The 26673-nt window shown below is 33.9% G+C and overlaps 1 protein-coding gene across 6 annotated transcripts in view; it reads left to right on the plus strand.

Moving 5' to 3' along the window:
- The window catches only part of CSMD3 (CUB and Sushi multiple domains 3), a 1257965-nt gene that overhangs the window by 179505 nt on the left and 1051787 nt on the right, over positions 1-26673 (plus strand). For all 6 annotated transcript variants that reach the window (XM_086695899.1, XM_086695901.1, XM_086695900.1 and 3 more), the window contains exon 3: positions 18001-18113. In XM_086695899.1, the coding sequence (XP_086552025.1) occupies positions 18001-18113 (113 nt within the window). The remainder of the gene's footprint in view (positions 1-18000; positions 18114-26673) is intronic.

The raw sequence follows: 26673 nt of genomic DNA on the forward strand, positions 1-26673 counted from the left end.
GTGTGAGCTTGGCTCCGGAGACTCCGTTCTGCTAATTCTCTGGAGGTTTTCTGGGTTATTTAGGCAGGTGTAGGTGGAATCTAAGTGATCAGCAGGACGCGCGGTGAGACCAGCGTCCTCCTATGCCGCCATCTTCCCTCCCTCCCCAGCTGCAACAACTTCTTACTAGACATGTCTCTGGAGGCAAGGGGAACAAAAGTATAAATGAACTATTGGGACCTCATCAAAATAAAAAGCTTCTGCACAGCAAAGGGAACAATCAAAAAAACTAAAAGGCAACCAACAGAATGGGAGAAGATATTTGAAAATGGCATATAGGATAAAGGGTTAGAATCCACCATCTCTAAAGAACTTATCAAACTCAACACCAAAAAAAAAAAAATAATCCAGTGAAGAAATGGAGTGAAGAAGACATGAACAGACACTTTTTCAAACAAGACTTCCAGGTGGCTAACAGACATGTGAAAAGATGTTCAACATCACTCATCATCAGAGAAATACAAATCAAAACCACAATAAGGTACCACCTTACAACCGTCATACTGGCTAAAATGAACAACCTTACAACAGATGTCAGTAAGGATGTGGACAAAGCGGGCCCTTTTGCACTGCTGGTGGGAATGCAAACTGGTGCAGCCACTCTGGAGAACAGTATGGAGGTTTTTCAAAAAATTAAAAATAGAACTACCCTATGACCCAGCAATTGCACTTAGGTATTTATCTAAAAGACAGAAAAATGCTGATTTGAAGGGGTACATGCACCCCCAATGTTTATAGCAGCACTATCAACAATAGTCAAATTATGGGAAGAGCCCAATGTTCATCTACTGATGGATAGATAAAGAAGATGTGGTATATGTACATAGTGGAATACTACTTGGCAATCAAAAAGAATGAAACCTTGCCTTTTGCAACAACATGGATGGAACTACAGTGTATCATGCTACATGAAATACATCAGTCAGGGAAAACAAATATATGATTTCAGTCATACGTGTTATTTAAGAAACAAAACAGATAAACATAGGGGAAGGGAAGGAAAAATAAGATAAAAACAGAGAGGGAGACAGACCAAAAGTGACTTACACACAGAGAACAAACAGAGTTTGTGCTTTTTTTGTTTTTGTTTTTTGTTTTTTTGTTTTTTGTTTTTTTGCGGGGGGCGGAATGGGTTAAATGAGTTCTGGGAATTAAGGAGAGCACTTATTGGGATGAGCACTGCGTGTTATATGTAAGTGATGAATTGCTAGGTTCTACAACCAAAACTAATACTACACTGTATGATAACTAACTTGAATTTAAATTAAAAAAATAATAGTAGACTTGAAGAGATGAAACCAGGCCAAAGGGGAGAAGCACTCCAGAGAATATTTACTATTGGAAGGAAATAAAGCTAGAGGGGAAAGAAAGGGGTTAGAATTTCCAGAATACAGAACAAACTGACTATTGTGCTGTGCACCATGCTATTACTATGGAAGGAGGTGGATTTAGTGGGCCCTGGAGCCAAGGGGGTAAGCCACCCAGCAAATGTTTACCCCATTAAGGGGAATTACATGGCCATCACTAGAACCACTGAGAAAAAGACTGCTTCTAAGAACAAAGCTAGGATCCTCAAAGCAATGTAAACCACTTACATTGTTCTTCCAGAAATAAAAGAAGAGAAAGAGCTTCTACATCTCAAAAGAGAACAAATGACAAGGCAACAGGCTTTTTAATGAGATTCGGTTTTGGACATATTGTTGCAATGCTGATTAGGTATCCAAGGGGGAATGTAAAATAGTGGTCAGATATACAGGTGTGGAGGTCAGGTAAGAGGCTGTTGGGACATAACAATGTGGCACCTATCAGAGGATCTATGCTTTAATATTCAGAGCAAAATTTCACAGTAGAAACAGCGAAGTCATGTCTCTGTCCACACATATGTAAAAGTATCCACCTACAACAGTGATTCGTCATATTATAAAGGCCACTGGACCAACACAAAGAAAACATTTTTCTAGGAATTTGTATCAGGACTCCAAAATAAAATCCTACTTGAACAGCGTTTTTGTTACAATATTTTTTTTCATCTGTATTCTTCCATTCACTCCTATCCACTCTCTTTTTTCCTTATTTCTTCTCTTTTTTCCTTCTCATTTTATTAACGTATCAGTTAATTTTATGAGCATTACCTCCAATGTTACTATCTAAAATTTAAGTCTACCGGCGCGCCTGGGTGGCTCAGTCGGTTAAGCATCCGACTTCGGCTCAGGTCATGATCTCGCAGTCTGTGAGTTCAAGCCCCGGGTCAGGCTCTGTGCTGACAGCTCAGAGTCTGGAGCCTGCTTCAGATTCTGTGTCTCCCTCTCTCTCTGACCCTCCCCCATTCATGCTGTCTCTCCCTGTCTCAAAAATAAAATAAATGTTAAAAAAAATAAAATTTAAGTCTACCATTAATAAAACTGTGAAATTTAATAGCATGCCATCCTCATATGCTCTCAAAAGTTACATTTTTGTCACATTTACAAGAATATTCTAAATTCTCCACAAAATCAGCAAATATTTTAATATGTAAAATAAGTCCATTCCTTTCTCTATCCTACAGGACTAATGAAAATAATTGATTAAACTCCTCCATATAATCATCTGGTTTCAATGTACAGAGTTTGGTCTTCATAGAATATAATTTCTGAATATGTTTACCAGTACTTAGTTGATGAATATTTTTCTGTTTTATCTATATCTTTGTTGATCTAATGGTGAAAAACTTACATTATTCAATTCTTTTTCAAATAATTTCTCATCAAGTAAGACCATGGCAATATTTGGAATATAAATTATTTTATGAACTTTTTCATGCAATAATTTATGTATGTGTTTATTTAGCATTATATTTGCCATGGTCTTCTCTTTCAATTACTTTACTTTTCTTCTCATCTTACTTCACTCAATATAAAAAATTAACTATTTCTATTATTCCAATGATATTCCATCAAAATGGCCTACTTGGGATTCTCACTCTTCCTCTCTCTCTCTCTCTCAAATAAATAAGTAAATAAATATTTTAAAAAATAAATAATAACAATATTTATGTTATGTGATAATTATTAAAAAATCATTTTTGAAGGGACTCTTGGGTGGCTCAGCTGGTTAATCATTCGACTCCTGATCTCCACTCAGGTCATGATCTGATGGTTCTTGGTACTGAACCGTCATTGGGGTCTGCACTGACAGAGTAGAGCCTCCTTTGAATTCTCTCTCTCCATGTCTCTCTTCCCTCCTCCACTCTCTCTTTCTCTCTCAAAATATATAAATAAACTTAGTCCTTTTGAGGCAAGCATTATGAATTTAATACCTAGGATAAATTAATAGTTATGAATATGATAAACGCTGATTCTTAAACCTAACTAGGTATTTGCTTCAATCATGCTATCATTCTAACTTTGTCTATGTAGTAGTAGAAGCATGAGAACTGGAGATGTAAATAAGCAAGTACTGTTTTTTCCTTTTCTATTATTTTCACTAAAACATACTCATTGGCATTTGTCTATGGATATTTATTTTCTTTTCTTTGTGTTTTTCATATTAGAATACATACTTATTTCAGATAAGATGTATTCCTTTGGTTAGAGAACCCATAGTTTATAGATGGTGATATACCACTTTGGACACAGACAATATTTATCTTTCTTTGCTATACTCCATAGCATCTGATGTCTCCGTGGCTATTGGTAGGGGAACAAGTATCTCAAGTCCCTGAACAATCTTGCTTATTTTTTGCCTATTTTCCCAGTGTAATTGTTAACAAAGTGCTCTCCAAAGAGCCCCAAATTAGAAAAAATAGACACATGGCTATCTATTAGCCTTATAGGAAGAATTCAATAATTTATATTCATTCCAGGTATGATCAATGGTTAACTTAGTTTAGCTTCTCACATAGTAACTTCATTAACGTTTAAAGGAATGTGATTCTAAAACATTCTCCTTCAACTAGGTGTTAAAAATAAAATGTATTTCAATCGTCCAAATGAGTTTCTACCATACTTATCAAGAAACGGTTAAATGATTGGAATTTTCTGGTGCTACTGTATTCTAATCAATTTTAATACTGTACTATTAATTTCTTGATAATAGAAAAAAACTATTATAGGAATTTTGTATGTTTAAAACAGATGAGGAGATATAGTGCATATCTAGCACAACTTCAAATCATATTTCCATGTTTTTTTAAAAACTAAATTATATACATTTCTATATTTATATATTTGTATATCATTAAAATATAAGTAATTATTATTCTCCATGTTAGTAAATATCACTCAAGAATCCCTAGGATATTGGGGAGCCTGGCTGGCTCGGCGGTAGAGCGTGCAACTCTTGATTCAGGGTTGTGAGTTCAAGCCCCATGTTGAATGTAGAATTTACTTAAGGATCCCTAGGATATTGAATGTGGAACACCAAGGTACATAAATATATTATTTCTAAAGTAAAACAGAATATTTATACCATTATCTAATTATGTTTGCTAACATGTATCACATTTAATCATCTTCAGTGTTACAAAGTGTAAAATTTTACAATTTTTTTTGATCCTGTAAAAGAATGATTTTAAAAAAAATACTTTATATATAGTAACACAGTCCATAACAATATAAGACATAATTTAATATTTAATTTTAACCATTTGTTAAATTTAAAATGTTTGGGTCTGAATTATGATTATTTTTAAATAATAGATTATTGGACTGATTTTTCATTTAACATATAAATTATCTGATAACACAAATTAGTTTAAATCATGTCCAAATACACTAATTAGGTAGAGAAATGACTGTGCATATGTTCTATGCCACTGCATTCTCATATTAATATTTTCTTTATCATATATTCCAATAGAGACAGATTATAATTTTATTTAACCTAAAATAGACAAAGTTTTCAAAAGGCTACATCATTTACCAATTGTATTGATATATGTATATATATATAAAGAGATCATTATCTCAAAGACAGTTGTGAAAATTTATAAGAAAGTGATGTTGGGCACATGGATAAAATTAATGATTATGTACACTTTGTTAGAGTAATTGGTATAGTCTCAATTGCATCTATTCAGTATCTTTTAAAACAAAGTATTGACTTAGAAGCAGAACCAAAACTACTCTGTCAAAGAGCCCACACTTTTCTAATTTTTAGAATATCTAGGTTAGACTGTATAGTATCTTTATAAAAACATATTTAATCATTACCAGCATAAAGCTTTATTTAAAACTCTCCAACTACAGTGTTTTATTTACTTTTTGTACAATTTAATACTTTATCTAAATCCATAAAACTGGTGAGTAGCATCAAATATCAAAATCTTTTTTATGATCAGTTTAGGTTAAATAAAAATTTGTCTTCATCTCTGGACTATAAAGAATATAGAATAAGTATATCTATATTAGATATCTCTGTAGGGACATTGATTAAGTGTACGGTCATTTCTCTTTTAAGAACAAACCTTTTGGGGCACCTGGGTGGCTCAGTTGGTTGAGCGTCTGACTTCAGCTCAGGACATGATCTCACAGCTCATAGGTTCAAGCCTTGCATCGGGCTCTGTGCTGACAGCTCAGAGCCTGGAGCCTGCTTTGGATTCTGTGTCTCCCTCTCTCTCTACCCCTCCCCCATTCATGCTCTGTCTCTAAAAAATGAATACACCTTAAAAAAATGTTTTTTTTTTTTTAAAGAAGAAACCTTTTAATGCCTAGAAAAAAATAGACAAAATTCTATACTTCCAACATACACGTGTTATATATAAAAAAACATGTCATATAATTTTCATGTTTTGCTAAACTGAGAGATAATCAATAATATTTTTCTGGGAAACACAAAAAAACATTAATTTTGAGATAAATCCTTATCTATGTGTATTGGATAAATGGATCAAACAGTTGTTAACATGGAAGAATACAAAATATACATTTGTAGAATCATGTTTTTCTTTTTCTTCCTTAGTGAATGTAGAGGACCATAAGAATTACAGTAAAATTCAAATGTCAAGGTAGTATAATATGGCGTGCCAGAGGTCTTCAGAAGGTACAAGGAAAAGACAGCAGTGTTTATAGCGGATGGAGGGAATCACTTCACTTAATATCAAGAATTTCAGGTTTCTAAGGACAAATACGGTCTCATCCCATCTCTTCCGTTCTTTCTCCTTTTTTCTCCCCTTTCTTCCTAATTGGAAAGTTTTATCAGTGATTAGGGGATGTAATAAAGTTCTCATCTCTTTCTTACTCATACATTTACCTTAAGCAAACATCATGTAATGGGTCTTTACTAATTTTATATCCAAAATAAAAGCCTTAGGAATGTTAAACTTGGCGGGGGGAGCAATTTAGAAGAGCATAATAGCATATACTTGAAGAATTACACTTAGTTATGTAATCCAAGTCTATTGTAAGTATTAATAATTAGGTGCTATAGGAAGAAAATTCTGGTTGGTTATGAAAGAACTTTCTAATTCTCATGTTTGTTATTAAGAGTGAATAACAATAACAGCAAACACTTCTGTAGTACTTGCTAAATGCCAGGCATTGTTCCAAGTGATGTGCTTGGATTCACTTACTTAAAACTGACAAAAACTTAAGGGGTAGGTACTATTTTCATCAATATTTTGCCAGTGAGAAAGCAGATAGGGAGGGAACTAACTTGCCCAATGTCACACAATAGCAAATGGCCACACAGAGATTTACTCCAGGGAGTCCAACACCAGAGTTATCATTTAATGTGTTTATGCCAATAAGATGAGCCCTGGGTAGCTTTATCACCAAAATAATTATGGTAGAAATAGTATTTATCATGTGTGAAGCACTTGCTAAATTTTTATAAGCATTATCCCACTTAATCCTCACAAGATAGCTATGGGATAATTCCTTGGATTAACCTCATCTTACCCTGAATTTATTGAGATAAAATACCAATATCACATTACTGACAAGCAGTGAAACATGTGTTTTCCAGTTGTATGCCCTAGAATCCAAGCTTACAGTCACTAACTTCAGCTGCTTCATAAAACCCCAACTTTGGAAAATATGTTCATGAACAATTGCAGGTAATTACACAAGATGGGGACCTCATAAAATAGATTTAAATGTCTAGCATTCATTAATTGCCCACCATAAATTCACTATACTTCAAAACTTTTCAGGTTCAATTACACTGTCATTGGAATTATGATCATTTATACTACCAAAGATAAGTGGTTCAGTGAACGAATAAATAAAATAAAATCAGAAAGAAGGGACATTATGCAAGTTTGGCAATATTGGCAGAAGACAGTGGAAAAAAATTGCAAAGACTGATTTTGAAAAAACTTTCTAGTAATATATTACATGGGTCCTGGGTAAAATGTTGATCCTAAAGATGAAACTCTAACATCACAGTAGAGAATGAGTTTTATGTAAATGGAGTAACTCTAGATACAGTGAGTTGAGAACATGTTCAAACTTTTTGAGGGAAGAAAAAGTTTTCTCGATGGAATAGTGGTTATACAATATTTGTGCATCTCTAAGGTTCAGAAAGTAAGGGAAAAACCTAAAATACTTAGAGCATGTAAATATGTAATAACAAGAATAATAATTTCAGACCAAGGAATGAAGGTCAGGGAGAACTTCACTAGCTTTCAGAAATCAGAAATTTGCAGTGATGAGCTCAATTGTTTGTAAGATCAAAACAATTGCTTTAAACATAAATTCAAGTAAGCTGATGGAAAAATCTCACCTCTAACACCTGTTAAAGTCCATGCACCTACCTGTCAAGACATAATAATAACTAACACTTTTAATCCACTATCTAAATCTTACGGAAGTGGCAAAATCTATCAGAGAACAATGTTGGCAAGAGAAGTATTCTGGCAAGTTTCCAAGATTTACAGGTACTTCATTCAATACAGTGGAAAGAATATGAAAGAGTGGAAATGAAAGCTGGTCACCTACCTTTATATCTATAACTTTACTATGTTCATAGTCATATCCATATCTACCCCAATCCCTATCCACATCCGTATGTATATCAATATATGTACTCATTTCCATATCTGCGTCTATACCTAACAGATGTTCCTAACATTGTGAATTTGCTTTCTCACATAAGATGCCGTTTTCAGGAATTTTATATTTGAGAGAAGTTTCTGCTCATTTAATTGCAACAAATGATATAATTATTCAAATATTGCCACAGCCAACTTTTCCTTTGATATTACAATTAGTGACATCTTGATGCAACCATGAATTATCGGGCTGTGCTTCATGTACCCCAATATCAATAGGGTATACATGATTTATTATCACAGAACAGTCATTATTTTAAATATCAGCTTGTTCCTGAGGTTTTCCCATTCATTTTAAAATTAAATAGATTAACAGTTCACTTCAGCAAAGAATTCCCTGTATATCACCTGGATCATTTTTAAGAACTGTATAACCTTTGTTTATAAGAACAAAGTAAAATTGTAAGATACTTTGATCTAAATTTCTTACTGTGAGTAATGAGAAATCATCATGAGAATGCTGGTGCTATAATACAATTTATCTTAGCTATAGCATGACATAGAATGCAAATGAAAGGGCAGTGGATTTGGAGTCATAGTACTAATGCAACTAACACTTAGTGGCTATATCTTAGATTCCAGAAAATATACCAGGCCATTCCACATGAATTCTCTAATTTAACCATCACAAAGCTGGGGATTTGGGGTAATGTTACCACTTTTATTTTAAAAGAAAGCTTGCTCTCTTTATCTTTTTCTACTCCCCATGTCTGTTTCCACCCAAACTCGTTATAAGCAGTAATAAGAGAATAGCCTTTTAACTTAAAAATATGGTTTTTGGGGCACCTGAGTGACTCAGTCAGTTATGCCTCTGACTCTTGATTTCTGCTCAGGTCATGATCTCATCGTTTGTGGGTTCAGGCTCAGCACTGGGCTCTGCACGGACAGTGTGGAACCTGCTTGGGATTCTCTCTCCCGTTCTCTTTGCCCCTCCCCTGCTCACGCTCTGTCTCAAAATAAACATAAAAAAAATAAAAAATGTTAAATATATATATGTGTGTGTGTGTATTTAAGGAGCATTTGATTACATTGTTGTAGTACAGATCCAGTCATTCTTGACTCTCAGTCTCCTAGAAATAACACCTCGTTAGAAGTTGGTAAACATATGTCTCACATTCAGGTCCTTTATCCATTTTGAGTTTATTTTTGTGAATGGTGTGAGAAAGTGGTCTAGTTTCAACCTTCTGCATGTTGCTGTCCAGTTCTCCCAGCACCATTTGTTAAAGAGACTGTCTTTTTTCCATTGGATGTTCTTTCCTGCTTTGTCAAAGATTAGCTGGCCATACGTTTGTGGGTCTAGTTCTGGGGTTTCTATTCTATTCTATTGGTCTTTGTGTCGGTTTTTGTGCCAATACCATGCTGTCTTGATGATGACAGCTTTGTAGTAGAGGCTAAAGTCTGGGATTGTGATGCCTCCTGCTTTGGTCTTCTTCAAAATTACTTTGGCTATTCAGGGCCTTTTGTGGTTCCATATAAATTTTAGGATTGCTTATTCTACTTTCGAGAAGAATGCTGGTGCAATTTTGATTGGGATTACATTGAATGTGTACATAGCTTTGGGTAGTATTGACATTTTGACAATATTTATTCTTGCAATCCATGAGCAGGGAATGTCTTTCCATTTCTTTATATCTTCTTCAATTTCTTTCATAAGCTTTCTATAGTTTTCAGCATACAGATCTTTTACATCTTTGGTTAGATTTATTCCTAGGTATTTTATGCTTCTTGGTGCAATTGTGAATGGGATCAGTTTCTTTATCTGTCTTTCTGTTGATTCACTGTTAGTGTATAAGAATGCAACTGATTTCTGTACACTGATTTTGTAACCATCAAAACCCTAGAGGCGAAAGCAGGAAAAGACCTCTCTGACCTCAGCCGTAGCAATTTCTTACTCGACACATCCCCAAAGGCAAGGGAATTAAAAGCAAAAATGAACTATTGGGACCTTATGAAGATAAAAAGCTTCTGCACAGCAAAGAAAACAACCAACAAAACTAAAAGGCAACCAACGGAATGGGAAAAGATATTTGCAAATGACATATTGGACAAAGGGCTAGTATCCAAAATCTATAAAGAGCTCACCAAACTCCACACCCGAAAAACAAATAACCCAGTGAAGAAATGGGCAGAAAACATGAATAGACACTTCTCTAAAGAAGACATCCGGATGGCCAACAGGCACATGAAAAGATGCTCAACGTCACTCCTCATCAGGGAAATACAAATCAAAACCACACTCAGATATCACCTCACGCCAGTCAGAGTGGCCAAAATGAACAAATCAGGAGACTATAGATGCTGGCGAGGATGTGGAGAAATGGGAACCCTCTTGCACTGTTGGTGGGAATGCAAATTGGTGCAGCCACTCTGGAAAGCAGTGTGGAGGTTCCTCAAAAAATTAAAAATAGACCTACCCTATGACCCAGCAATAGCTCTGCTAGGAATTTACCCAAGGGATACAGGAGTGCTGATGCATAGGGGCACTTGTACCGCAATGTTTATAGCAGCACTCTCAACAATAGCCAAATTATGGCAAGAGCCTAAATGTCCATCAACTGATGAATGGATAAAGAAATTGTGGTTTATATGCACAATGGAGTACTACATGGCAATGAGAAAGAACGAAATATGGCCCTTTGTAGCAACGTGGATGGAACTGGAGAGTGTGATGCTAAGTGAAATAAGCCATACAGAGAAAGACAGATACCATATGTTTTCACTCTTACATGGATCCTGAGAAACTTAACAGAAACCCATGGAGGAGGGGAAGAAAAGAAAAAAAAAAAAAAAAGAGGTTAGAGTGGGAGAGAGCCAAAGAATAAGAGACGCTTAAAAACTAACAACAAACTGAGGGTTGATGGGGGGTGGGAGGGAGGGGAGGGTGGGTGATGGGTATTGAGGAGGGCACCTTTTGGGATGAGCACTGGGTGTTGTATGGAAACCAATTTGACAATAAATCTCATATATTAAAAAAAAAAAAAAGAGTTTCCATTACGTTGTACTATAAAATGGCACATTGTCATTATTTTTTTTTTAATTCTTAAATAAACAGACCATTATTCAAAGAGCATATGCATTGACATTATAAATTACTTTCTTGTAATTTAAATTTAAACCAATTCTGCATTAATTACCAAATAATTATTTTAGTATGTTTCCTGTCATTGATGGAAAGATGTAAGTTCATTATGTAATTCTCCCTAAATCTAGTTACTCTATACAGTGTGAGACATCATTAATGTTTCTGAATCTTTGTAAGTGGAAATGCTTAAAGAATGCTTGGTTTCATCTAAATGGGACCATAAGAAGTAACAGGGTCACTCATTTCAAGTGCATGATTTTTAAAACATACAACAGCCTCTGATAAATGCTTTGCCTAGTAAATAATAAAATGTTAAAATATATTTGAGGTGTATGTATGATTAGGAAGCAGGGAGAATAGATGCTATACATTAGAAAGTATAAAACGTAGGATGAAAAATAAACAACATGTGTGCCATTCTGTCACATAAAAGGATCTACTGAAAAAAAATGGCCATAAACTAGCCCTGGGCCATGAGAAATATTCACCAAATAACAGTGAAATATGAAAAACAGAGGAAATGTTATAAATTTTTCATTAAGCTAAATGTCTTAAGAGGACATGATTGTTCTTTAATCTGAGTTTATGTGCATATGTGCTAAATTTATGATGGTAGAAAATGGTGATTGTTTTCATAGCATAAAACAAAGTCACTACTTAAAATTAATAAATTTCATGAGCACCTGGGTGACTTAGTCGGTTAAGCGTCTGACTTTGGCTCAGGTCATGATCTAACAGTTCATGGGTTAGAGCCCCACGTCAGGCTCTGTGTTGACAGCTCAGAGCCTGGAGTCTACTTTGTATTTGTGTCTCCCTCTGTCTCTGCCCCACGCCCACTCACACTCTGTCTCTCTCTCAAAAATAAACAAACATTTTAAAATATTTAAAAATTAATACATTTCAATCCTCAGCCAATTTTTCTCAATTTTTAACATTTAAAAAAATAGTATCTGAAGGAAATTTACATTGCATCATTCTAGGATTTGCTGATATATTTGCTGACTAATCTTACTTAGTTTTCCACTAGGAAAATCTCTTTGCTAACCACTAGTGATATTAGCTGTAAATGCATCAACAACTACAGATGGGCATTCCATATTACCTTCCTGGCCTTTAATTTAATGACCTTAAAATTGTGACACAGTTTTTACCAGTATCAACTACTTAAAGCCATCATGTGGGTAAAATTATGTTCTTATCTATTCCAAATATCTGTTAAGAAATTTATGCAGGCATTGTGAAGAAACAAAAATGAATTAAATATGTACTGCCCTCATGAAAAAATCACATTCTTTATGGTAAAAATCACTACTGGAAAAGAAATGCACTGGAGTTAGAACAGTTATGGGTTTACTTCTTTGCGCCACTGCTCACCAGCAGTATGAATTTGAACTATTTACTGATCATTTTCGAACTGTGATTTCTTCAATTGTAAGTCAGAGAAAATAGAGTTTCACTATGGTGTTCTTTTCAAAGGAACATAAAATGCCATTCACTATGCAGTTTTAAAATACATCAATACGAGGAAATATAATTTATAATTCAATGAATTAACAATATATGCAAAACACCAAATTTCACAAATATCTGAATCAGTACAAATGATTGATGGAAAAAGATCATACTTATCCATAAAAGACTGTGATTTCTAGATTACCTAGAAAACATGTTAATTTCAAGTACAATACATGTATATTTAAATATTATAATTCATAGTTCATATTAAAGATAAAAATCATATTAGCTTTACCTGAAAAGTAAGTTTTAAAACTATATAGTTATATCCTGAAAAATACTTCAAATAGAGGTGCCTAAGATACACAATCTCCTTTCAACTTTTGAGGTTACTATTATGGTGAAAATTATGTCTTAGTCAACAGGAATGTCTATGTAGACTACCTGAATTTTCTTAACAATTGGAGTCCCTTGACATTTTTATGATTTTTGAGAATGCTGTTCTAAGAACACAGTTTTTTTGTTTGAAAAAGCAAGTGCTCTGATGGCATTCACACTCTCCTACCACCCAAATTCATGAACTTAACAGCTGTTTATTGAGGGCCCTCCTACATGATAGATACTTCATGAAAGCACTGCTGATAAACTAGTGAGTTACAAGGAATGACTTCAGAAAGGTTAGCATCCAAAGGAGAAAGAAAGATGCTTAATAAATAACTCCACACAGAAATACTAACTTACAAAACGAAGTCTTATAAAGTATAGACATACAACAGAAATTTACTGGGGTTTTGGTTATAGACCACTGAAATAAAGTGAATATCACAATAAAGCAAGTCAAATGAACTTCTTTCATTTCCCAGTGCATATAAAACTGTATTTACCCTGTAAACTGTAATCTATTAAGTATGCATTATGTTAAAAAATGGACATTAAATATTTTAATTTAAAAAACGCTTTATTATTTAAAAATGCTAACCAATCTCTGAGCTTTCAGTGAGTCATAATCTTGTGCTAGTCGAGAGTCTTGCCACTATGTTGATGGCTGCTGACTGGTCAGGGTGGTGGTTGCTGAAGGCTGGAATGGCTGTGGCAATTTCTTTTGTTTTTTAAGATCTTATTTATCTGTAATCTTTGATGTATATAAAAGCATAGCCTAGTATATGCTGGTATAAATGGCATATTTTAGGGGTGCCTGGGTGGCTCAGTCAGTTGAGTGTCTGACTTTGGCTCAGGTCATGATCTCATGGTTCATGGGTTTGAGTCCCACATCGGGCTTTGCACTAACAGAAAGTAGCCTGCTTCAGATTCTCTGCCTCCTTCTTTGCCCCCTCCCCCACTTGTGTTCTCTCTCAAAAATAAACATTAAAAAGTAAAAAAAAATCTTAAATCAAGACTTGGACATTCAACCAACTGAGCCACCCCAGTTCCCCATATAATCTTTTATGTATTTGAAACTATAGCCTAGTATATTCTGGTTATAAGTGACATATTTTAAAAAACAAGGATACAAAAACATTGAAGATTAAAAGATGATCTAGATTAATTCTAATAAATTAAGTTATAGATTTATGAGTATCAAGATAAAGTTTACGATCAGATTATTAGAAATATAGGGGCGCCTGGGTGGCGCAGTCGGTTAAGCGTCCGACTTCAGCCAGGTCACGATCTCACGGTCCGTGAGTTCGAGCCCCGCGTTGGGCTCTGGGCTGATGGCTCGGAGCCTGGAGCCTGTTTCAGATTCTGTGTCTCCCTCTCTCTCTGCCCCTCCCCCGTTCATGCTCTGTCTCTCTCTGTCCCAAAAATAAATAAAAACGTTGAAAAAAAAATTAAAAAAAAAAAAAAGAAATATAGTAGCACTTCATAAAGACAAAATATTCAATTTACTAGGAAATATAATCATTTAAACTGTACACACCTAATAATGCAGCCCCCAAATATATTTTAAAATGGACATAACTACAAGGAAAACTATAAAAACTACAATCATATTGTGAGATTTTAGCATATCTCTTTCATCAACTAGTCTATCAGATTTTTAAATTATAGTTAGCAAAGAGAACACCTGAACATGATTAACAAATCTATCTAAAAGATATACTAAATACTGCTCCTAGCCAATGATAAATACTCATTACAGTAGCCAGAGTGATCCTAGAATAATGGTTCTCTGGGAATGGATGAAGATGTTAAATTGCATGGCAAAAATAACTCTACAAATGGGATCGAGACAGATGTTATAATAGGAAAATATCTGAATTATCAATTTGAACACAAACTAATTACATGAGCATGTAAAAGTTGAGAACTCTCTCCATCTGGAGGCAGAAGAAGAGGCAGCAGAAGGACGAAGTGGAAGGAAAGACTAAATATTTGAAGAAAGAGAACTCACACTGCCCTTGCTGACTCTGAAAAAGCAGGAAGGGGGCCACAAACTGAGAAATGCAGGCAATCTCTAAAATCTGAGAATGACCCCAAGCCAACGTGACCTTAGTCCTACAACTGCATGGAATTTAAATCTGGCAACAGCTTTATAAATTTGGAAGTGAAAGCAGATATAGCTCCAGAGGTTCTAGAAGCAATGCAGCCCAGCTAACACTTTGATTTCAGCTTCATGAGACTCCAAGCAGAGAACCAGTTGAGCTATAGTCTACCAACCCCCACATAACTATGAGATAATAATGCACATTCAGTTTGTGTTAATTTGGATTAGGAATAGAAAAATAATATATTTTCCTTCATAAGAAAACTAGGCAAATAAAAAATCACAATATCTGACCCATAAAACAAATCTTGAGAATCTCAAAGGATTCAATTCATACAGAAAATGTTATCCAATTGCAATGCAAATGAGATATACATGGTAAGCAGATATAACTAAAGCAACTCATTGGTTTATAATTTCAGAGATATACTTCTAACCAGGAGCCAAATAGGAAATCATGCAACTTACTCAGCAAAAAGAGAAAAAATTAAAGTTTTAAATGCTGATAAACCTTAGAGAAACTTCCAGATAAGTATGTACAAGTCAACTTCTGCAAGAATGTTGATGAAAACACACTGGACTGATCATAGACAACCCAAATGCCCATCAACTGTAGAATGTATAAATTTAGTGTGGTGTATTTATTGCAATAGATTCCTATACAGCAGTGGTTCTCAAAATGTGATCCATGGATGTTTGAAGGTCTTTAGGCACTTTTAGGAGTTCTACAAGATCACTGAACTAGCCACTTTTTCATGGAACACCTCTTTACTGGAGTGACTGACATAAATGTTAATCACATCTGTATGTCTGGCATATATTTTTTGAAACACACACACACACACACACACACACACACACACACACACATCCCCACACCCACGCATATACACATGCAATGAACCTGAATTGTTACTTCAAGGGAAAACAACTGACAGGATCTGTTGTTAATGATGAAATCTGAGTTTACAAGTAAAAAAAAATAGAATTTTGGAAAGCTTCAATCCATTACTGTAAGCTTTAAAGTTTCTCCAAGTTTAATGACTTTTCTAATGAGATCAGTAGCAATAAAAATAAATGTGATTTTTTGATAGTTTATAATAAAATGTAACATTTGGAAGATCTAACTCAAATGATCAATGCTTGTTAAATGTTGCCTGGATAAAAAGGACCCATTATAAGAACAAGGTGAAGCAATGAATTTTAATGCTACACAATACAACAATTAATTGATATGGCTTAAATTCAACATCAAAACTAACTTGTGAAGTTTTTGTGTAGTATCAAAAAAGAGCATCCACTTTAATCTGCAAAGGCTATTAGAAATAGCTTCCCTTTTCCAACCACACACTTAAGTGAGGCCAGAGTTCTTCATATCCATCAACCAAAATAATGTAATCCAAAATATTGAATAAAGAAGTAGATTTGAGAATCCAAATAATTTCTGCTAATAGACCAGATATTAAAAAGATTTCTAAAAAACAAAATACAAGGCATTCTTTTCATTTTTGTTTTGGAAAAGATACTTATCTTGAATTGAAATATGATTGACGTAAACATGTAATGTGCCTATTCTGGTTATTTTTAAATTAAGTAACAAATGCACACGTAAAAAACAGTTCTCAGTTTTATTTTAAATATTGGGGCACCTGGATGGCTCAGTCAGTTGAGCAACTGATTTTGGTTCAGGTCATGATCTCACGTTTCGTGGGCTCAAGCCCACGTCAGGTTGTGCTGACAGCTTGGAGCCTGGAGCCTGATTCAGATTCTGTGTCTCCCTCTCTCTCTGGCCCAGTGCTACTCACATTCTGTCTGTCGGTCTCTCTCAAAAATAAACAAAACCTTAAAAAAAATTTAAATATGGCACATGTTGATAAACCCCACAAAATCTTTTTGGGGTTCTTAATAATTTTTAGAGTATAAGCACACCTGAGACAAATGAGAGTTACTGTTATACAGCAATGAAATATATGGTAATTTCAATGTAGATTAATCCTGTACAATGTTGGGCAAAAATAGCAATTACTGTGTATTTAAAAAGGTATAATTCCATTGCATAAAATTACTAATTCTTATTCTAATATTAATAATAAACATGATAAAGAACATAAAAGGCAATTCATAGAAAAATTAAAAGTATGTACTTTCATTAATTTTAGAAAAACTATATTCCATGTATGTGGTTTTCTTTAATTCTTAATTTCTCTTTTCTGGTTTAGAAAAAGTATCAGTTGTAAATTAATTACATAACCAAGCTTGTAACTATATCCAATAAAGTATTAGCAAAATAAGCACTACATTTTGGTAAAAAATTAAATATTTGTTTTATAAAATATGCAATATAACCAAAAAGCAATTTGCATCTATTAGTTTTAATAGAACTAATTGAAATTTTAGAATATGATAAAGCAAAAAAAATCACATCATTTGTAGACTCTTCAGTTTCAAGATGTCATATCTGGATCACATTTTTCCTTTAATATTAAATTTTAGTAAATACCACTCTTTTTATATATTCTAAACTATCAGGAAAAAAATTTATTGACAAAAATATCTCTGCATATTCAGTTGTTAAAATCAGGAGCAAAAGATACCTAAACACACACACTCTCACAATTCATTTCCCAAAGTCTAAATTGATCAGTATTTTCATATAGATGACATATGTACTAGATACGATAGTTATGCACATTCATATATATGTAAATAACCATATATATACCTACAGGAATTGTTTTTGATGAGTGAGCTTTAATCAACATAAATTTGTTTATAAACCCTCACATACACACACATACACACTTATTTATACAAAGCTTGGGGATTTGATAAAATGACTTTTAATGCTCTTTCAACTCTATTAGGTAAAATGTCTATAACACTAACAATTAATTTCGTTTATGTTTTTAGGTTAACAGGATTCCATCTGCCACCGCCAGTGACAAGTACCAAATCTGTGTTCTCACTACGTTTGACCAGTGATTTTGCAGTTAGCGCTCATGGGTTTAAAGTATATTATGAAGGTAAGTGATATTAACATAAAATGACCACTGCCCAGTGTAATTGAGTCAAACCAAACTTCTCTGGGGTGGAAATGGTAGAAGAATCACCAGACAGGAAAATATTATTTATCCTGTTAGCTCAAATCTTATCCTGAGGGTCACGTTAATCATCAACATACAATAAAATGATGGAATTGGTAGGCTTTAATGTTTCACTTGCAGTGTACCTGAAGAGAGGAAAATCTTTCCCTTAAGTCTTCTTAGGAGATGAGACCATGAAACGATTATGGGGTTAGACATTCCCAAAAGTGAACCGAATATGAGAGTAACAGGAAATTAGGTATGATTTGAGATTCAGGCATCAGACTCCACCCTATTTTCCTGTGTATTTTGCCTCTCTGCCAGAAAATAACCTGGTAATCTGTCTTCTCTGCAAGTTAAGAGTCAAGAAAAACAGTCTATTAAGAGACATGAGTTTATGTCTTCCATTCTAAGCCAGACTTTACAGTTCCACATATCCATAATCCCTAAAACCATAAAGTGTTACCTAAAACCATACCTAAATACCTAAAACCATAAAGGAAAACCAAGAAGTTCTTGACACTAAGGTTTTACCTGGAAGTTGGTACAAACTCATTTTGGCATCAAAACCTGACCGGAACTAACTGGAGGCCACTAATAACCTCTATTTATCCCACATAGTGTGGGTACTCAAGTTTCATTCTGCAAAGATTGTTTGATAATTCAGTGTACCACAGGCTCTGCTGATGGCGTTAAAAATGTATAGAATCTGCATGTGTTCCCTATTTACAATGTGAAAAAAATTCTGACGGTAAAAATACTCCATTCCCAAAGGTCTTAGATGGAGTTCATGGACTTGTAATTACTTCTTTAAGTTGCACCTAGTTTAGGGAAGACTCCCTCCCTACCTACAGGAATAGCATATCAGATATCAACTCACCTCCCAAGGGGACCATATTACCAGAATGCATCACACGAGATGTAAAATTATCATAACAGATACATAAATACAGTAGCAGGGGTGGTTACTTTCTAAAGCACATTATAATTCAAAATATGATATGTTTAAAGAGCACACTGGAAAACAGATATAAAGTAGACTTGCTTTAGTATAAAGGTTAACAGTTTGCATGCGAGGAAAGTTTTAAAACAAACATTTCATCTTAGTGCTATCTTTCTCACTAGAAAAAAAATCCTCTAGCAAACAAATGAGTAAAAATATTTTCTCCCTTTTATACCCTAAATAATGACACATCACAGCAGTTTTTACACTATTTTCTACCTAATACATTTCTTAACTATCTTTTGTCTAGCAGTGGAGGCTGCGTTCTAACACTTATTTTCCTCCGTTGTGCTAGTAATAATCCTTATTTTTCTAAGGTGATTTCACAATAATTGAGTATTTTATCTTGGCAACTTAATTCATAGTTTAAAACACTACAAACACAAAGGTTTAATTTTAAGTATAATTTTGGCAATATTGAAGGAGTTAGTAATACAATAATTTTCCATTAGAGGCTCCTTAATAGAAAACCCGTACTCTGTTCATAAAAATATAAATATATTTTAGGCTGGTTGATTCTTTCAGTAAGTACTAAGTATACTAAAAATGTAGTAGCTTGGAACATGAGTTAAGATGTTGCCGAGTTTTCTGGTTTGGCTGTCAAGTGTCATGAAATACACTCAAAACTATTTTCAAAGCTCTCTATTCTTTCTAGATGCACAACATTAAATTTCTGTCTTTTCTGCTTTTCAAGTGTCATGAAATACACTCAAAACTATTTTCAAAGCTCTCCATTCTTTCGAGATGCACAACATTAAATTTCTGTCTTTTCTGCTTTGTAAAAATGTATTCATATATCTTTATGACACTTAAATGTTTTGGAGGTCCTGACTTAAAATATAAGGTATTAGACGTCCATATAGTATTGAGGGATTGGTATTCATGCTGCAGAACATCTTCAAGCATTGATTTGTGATAGTACCTTCCACCATGTTTACTAGCTTTCTATTGGTACTTAACAATTAACACAAATTTAGCATCTTAAAACAAAAATATACTAACTCACAGTCCTGGAGCTGAGAAGTCCTGGTGATCTCTGCTAGTTTCTCCGTTCAGGGTCTCGCAAGGCTGAAATAAAAATGTCAGCTGGTTGGTCTCTTATCAGAAGGCTCTGGAAAGAAACTAGTGCCCATTGGTCCTAAAGACCTCTCTCTTCCTTGTTCTTGGGCTCTAAGTGTGAAAGCCAGCAACTGCTGCACCGTATCTTTCTCATTGTTGAAATCTCTCTGATTTCCCCTTCCCCATGTAAAATTTGCTAAGCTTAATTACATTTGCAAGGTTCTTTTTGTCATGTCCTGTGACATAGTCAGCAGTTCGAGAGATATTGGGAGGTAACAGGTGGGAGGGGAGAGAAGATGGGCGTCATTTACCCTACCACACTAGTTAACATTTTCTAGAGGGAGTAGCTCTGAGTTGTTATTAATTTAACCATGGCCAACGACACTGTCAAGGCCAGCAGGTGTGGTGGCCTCTCATTCTCATATCCTCTTGGCTATGTTCCAGGCCCCACAGTGAATGCCTAAAAACGTGGATAGTACCAAACTCTGTATATACTTCATTTTCTCTTACACGTACATACTAAAGTTTACTTTATAAATTAGGCATAGTAAGAAGTTAACAATAAAATGAATAATTATACTAATATACTGTAACTAAAGTTACGTGAACTGCGGCGCTCGCTCTCTCAAAATATTGTACTATACTCACCTTCCTTATGACGCTGTGAGATGATAGAATGCCTACGTGACCAAGTGAGGGGAATGACGTAGGCACTGTAGTGTAGAGTTATGCTACAATTGAACCTCTGATGATTCGTCAGAAGGACCGTTGGCTCAGAGACCACAGTTCACGCCAGGTAACCTAAACCGACGATAGCGAATCTGCAGAAAGTGAGACTGCAGATAAGGCAGGACTGTCATACAGTGACGTCCAGGAAATGTAGTTAGAAGTTTCAAAGCCCGTTTTTCACACCCTTACGTTTTTTTAATGTTTGGTTATTTACTTTGGGGGGTGAGGGGATAGGCGTGCGTGCGCGTGGTAATGTAAGTGGGCGAGGGGCAGAGAGAGAGGGAGAAAGAATCCAAAGCAGGCTCTGCTGTCAGCGCAGAGCCTAACAGCAGGACTTGATTCCACAACCTGTAAGATCATCACCTGAGCCAAAATCAATAGTGGGTGGCTTAATTGGCTAAGCACTCAGGTGCCCCAACACCCCTACGTTTTGTATCCAAGCTATCATACCACAATTACCTCAAATTCCAACTCTGGACCCTACTGAATCTACTAATCCGGACATTTCCTCTAAATTTACACCTGCATGATTTTTTATGTTTTCATTTTATTTTTCAGATGATCCTAATATCTGAATCTCATTTATTTTCATTCCATTTTCCTGTATATAATCATTTACAGTTTTTTTTAATTAAAGTGTGGTTGAGACATGCTGTTACATTAGTTTCAGGTGTACAACATAGTGATCCAACAAGCTTATAGACGCTGTGCTCATCACACGTATAGTTACCATCTGTCACCATACAACCCTATTAGAATACCGTTGACTGTATTTCTTATGGTTTACCTTTCATCTTAATCTTTTAAAATGTCCTTAAATCTCGTCCTTGTGTATTAGAATTTATGAGATTTCCATTTATTACTAATAGTTGTGAATTTATCTGTGTTTCTCAATCTGCCGACACTGGACCACACATATCAGAACCATCTGGATAATTTGTTAAAATGTAAAATATAGAATTCTTAGCTCCAATTACATATCCTGAATCACACTGTGGAGTGAAGTCCTAGAATATGCATTTCAATTCCAATTGCAAATCCAAAATAGAATAAATAAATGATAAATGTAAGTCAGTCTCTGATCTTCACAGAACCCAGTTTTTAAAATCCTTTATTGTCCTATTACAGCCCATTTACTTAAAAACTGTCCCTGTTTCCTAAATTTTGATCAGGTTGACTTGAAACATTTTTCTTTTAAACTTCTTGAAGTCCAAGTTGTGAGTTGTTAAATTTCTGTGGAAAATTTCCCCATTAAAACTAGCTGTATATATCTTTATCTTTTCTCATTACTGTCTATCATACACCTCTATATCTTGTCACTATTTCCCAAAGTCTGTTTTACAGGACTTTTGTTTCATTTGTTTATGTTAATAAAAATAAATGAGTAAAATAGTGTTCTATGAAACAATAAATTTGAGAAAAACTAATGTATACCATGTTGGATAGTCATATAACCATGTTTCAAAATTTCATTGAGATAAACCTGATTAAGATCTGTGTTCTACAGAACACACAATGAGAAATGTGCTTATATCTTTTCTAAATCTGCCAAACAACTCAAAATATATTCCAGTTTCTACTAAAAAGCTATTCTGTGTAATAGAATTATTTTGCATTTTGCTTCAAAGATGCATAATCATTCTTTATAGGTAAAAGAGCATATAGTTACATACTATGGGATATTTTACCCTTTTAGAATAATTTATTGTGGAAACAAAGTAATATAATGAAAGCATATTGTGGATCATGTATATATAAATATTATATATATGATAGTGGTTACTCTAATGTTTATGAGAATCTCAATAAATAATTTCAGCATAATCAGTGAGCCAATTCAATGATCAGAAACAGACTTAAAATTGCAGTCTTGAAAACTCACTTCAAACACAAGGTAGTTGTTATGCCTTAATGATTATTGATCTGTATGACCAAGTAATTAAGAAAACATAGGGTTAAAATGTTCACCTTTAGAAAATATCCAGTTAAATCATTTTCACATTTTAATTCAGAAGTACAAAAATTTGGCTAATAACACTACTATTACTAGGTAACATTTACTGAGTTATTTCTTTGGGCCAATCACAGTGCTAAACATTTTACAAGTATTTTCTCACCCTAGAAAATTATATGAAAAATGTAATGAGCAATAATTTAACAAAAAATTCAGGTTAATATAAAAATATGCTTAAATGACCTACAAATGTAAACCCATAAAAATATGTTTAAATCATCTACAAATGTAAACCAGACCTACAAATGTAAACCCATAAAGATATGTTTAAATTATCTACAAATGTAAACCATATACATTTTCGAGACATTTTATATCTAACTATAAACCGTAATTCCATTTATAGTTAAATGGATATGATCACATAGAGTTTAGTACAAAGAGTATTAAAAAATAAAAATTACTGATAATGTATATTAAAACAATATGAACATAAAAGCTGAAATGTATTCTTATTTATTTATTTACTTATTTGAAAGAGAGAGAGAGAGAGTGCAAGTGGGGGAGAGGGGCTGTGGGAGAGAGAGAGAATCTTACTTTTAGGTTCCACACTCAGTGCAGACCTGATCCCAGAACACTGGGATCATGACCTGAGCGAAAATCAATAGTTGGATGCTCAAAGGGCTGAACCACCCAAGAGCCACCATTCTTATGTATATTATATGTGACCTATATATTCTTTGTCCTTTTTAAATACTTGACATACAAATGAATATTTATACTACTTACTATTCTGTTTAACTATCTGTCACAGATGTTTACTAAAAGTTTATCCTTGAGAACAAAAAAAATGACATTAGTGATTTTTAATTTTAGGGGTTCTTTTCAATTCCTAAGCTTTAAAAATTTAAATTGCAGTACCATGAAATTTCATGAAGGGTTTATAATCTAGGATCAAGTTAATTATACTTCTGACCAGACAGTTGAATTGTAGCAAGAGACATTTATGTAATTAAATCACATATATTAAACAGGTTGGTAGCAATAAAGGTAAGTTGGGTTCATAAAAGAAGTTAATGGATCATCACCTTAAATACTTCTAAGAATAAATGAAAGATATTACATTAAAAAAACCCACAGATGTCATACATGTAAAGACATTTTCTCCTCTTGATCAAATTCAAATCTTTTGCCTTTCACATTTCATAGTCAACCTACTTAGGCACAGAAACATCCTAATCCTAAACTGACCTTCTAAGTCATGATTGTCTTTTCTCCCTTTTAAAGAGTTGGAAGTGTTCAAAATCCCAAATTAGAGAATGACACCTTTTTCATAAATATCATCTACAGAATGAAGTTAAAGGATACAGTATTATAATAAATATGTGGATGGCTTTAAACAAGAGTTTATTAAATTTTGAGTTGTTTTACCTCTATTATCCAGGAAGATATAAATCACTTTCATGGTGCTCACAACAAAGCTTCAATAGTACTATCAATTTGTAAATGCTTTCAGACTTTTCAATATTTCAGCACAGTGTAGCATACACAACCTCCACAGCTACATGGTTTTCCAGTATTGTTTCTCACCTATTACCTTAATTCATAAAATAGTCACATGAACATGAATTAAATTTCTACATGTGCTATGCTATTTAAACTCTTCTACAGTACATCTCTGTCTCTTATGCCCTGAACACCTGTACACACCTTTGTGACCCATGAATTTCTTATACTTCCAGACTTGGTGCAAGCCTTAATCATTTCTGGAAAGTCATTTAGGGAATCTAGAATTGAGCCCAAAATGTTCAATGATGTTTTTTCTATGTGCTCAGATATGTACACACCTTGCCACAATACTATATATTACCATTTTGTGTGATTTTGCTCACACTAGGCTATGAGAAGCTTAAGGGTATAGAATCGATTTTACTTATTTTGCAAACATGCCTGTTGGCATATGGAAAGTAGTTACTACATGCTTGTAAAACTCACCTGATATATAGGATATCTAATAATTTCATCAGTAGTGAGGACAAATTTAATGCATCTCCCACTTTCCAAGAATTAAAATGCCACTCAGTGTCTTAAAGGGCAGACGTAGGCTATGTTTAACCACTTAGAACTTGTGATATTAATTGATATTTACCTGGAAAAGGTAAGATTTAGTGAAATTTAAGGACTTTACTTTGAAAAAGCCATAAATGTTAGGTAACATTATTTTTCTTTTAAGCATATTTTCTTTGCTGAAAAATCTTTACTTTCTTGAAGTAAATAGTTTCTTTATGAAGTATTTTTAAAAACATAAAACCGCTCATATAGGATAAAAGGAATATTAAGATAAACATGAAAAATTGCTAGAACCAGTGATATACAAACTATTTAATCTTTGTGCCTCATGTGGAAAAAATAGGATAATGTTGAAGATTGTATTCTATTCCCCAGAAATTGAATTATTAAACTTCTCGTTTCACATTGAATTTCTTTCTTTCATATATGTTGCTAAATGTATTGTGTATGTCAATTGCTATAATTATCATTTTTATTTTGAATGTTAGAATGAAGTTTGAGACAGTGATAATTTAAGATTCTAATTATATGTGAAATATTTTTTGTGTGTTTCATACATTCAAATACCATACATTGTGATAAGTTGTTATAATTGGTAGCTTATAAGAAAATATACTATATGCTTGATTAAAAAAATAATTTTTGATGCTGTCCAGTTCTCTGAGCATCATTATATAAAGAGACTATCTTTTTTCCATTGGATACTCTTTCCTACTTTGTTCAAGAGTAGTTGGCCATATATTTGTGGGTCCATTTCTGGGCTCTCTATTCTATTCCATTGGTCTACGTGTCTGTTTTTTGCCGATACCATACTATTTTGATGATTATAGCTTTGTATGTAATACAGGCTAAAGTCCAGGATTGTGATGCCATCAGCTTTGGTTTTCTTTGTCAACATTACTTTGGATATTCAGGATCTTTTGTGGTTCCATACAAATTTTAGGATTGTTTGTTCTAGCCCTGTGAAGAATGCTGGTGCTATTTTGATTGGGATTACATTGAATGTGTAGATTGCTTTGGATAGTATTGACATTTTAACAATATTTGTTCTTCTAATCCATGAGCATGGAATGTTTTTTCATTTATTTGTGTATTCTTCAATTTCCTTCATAAGCTTTCTATAGTTTTCAGAGTACATACCTTTTACTTCTTTGGTTTGGTTTATTCCTAGGTATTTTATGTTTTTGGTGCAATTGTAAATGGGATTGATTCCTTAATATCTCTTTCTGTTGCTTCATTATTGGTGTATAGAAATGAAACTGATTTCTGTACATCGATTTTATAACATGTAGAAGAATGAAACTGGACCACTTTCTTACATCATAAGCAAAAATAAATTAAAAAATGGATGAAAGTCCTAAATGTGAGACAGGAAACCATCAAAGTCCTAGAAAACAGGCAGCAACCTCTTTGACCTGGGCCACAGCAACTTCATACTTGACATGTCTCTGAAAGCAAGGTAAATAAAAGCAAAAATGAACTATTGGGACCTCATCAAGCTAAAAAGCTTCAGCACAGTGAAGGAAACAATCAACAAAACTAAAAGTCATCCTAAAGAATTGGAGAAGACATTTGCAAATGACATATCAGATAAAGGGTTAGTATCAAAAAAACTATAAAGAACTTTCCAAACTCAACACCCAAAAAACAATAATGCAGTGAAGAAATGGGAAAAAGTCATGAAT

The sequence above is a fragment of the Puma concolor genome, chromosome F2, assembly GCF_028749965.1.
Source record: "Puma concolor isolate L17-30 chromosome F2, mPumCon1.1.hap2, whole genome shotgun sequence".
In the NCBI taxonomy this organism is placed as follows: domain Eukaryota; kingdom Metazoa; phylum Chordata; class Mammalia; order Carnivora; family Felidae; genus Puma; species Puma concolor.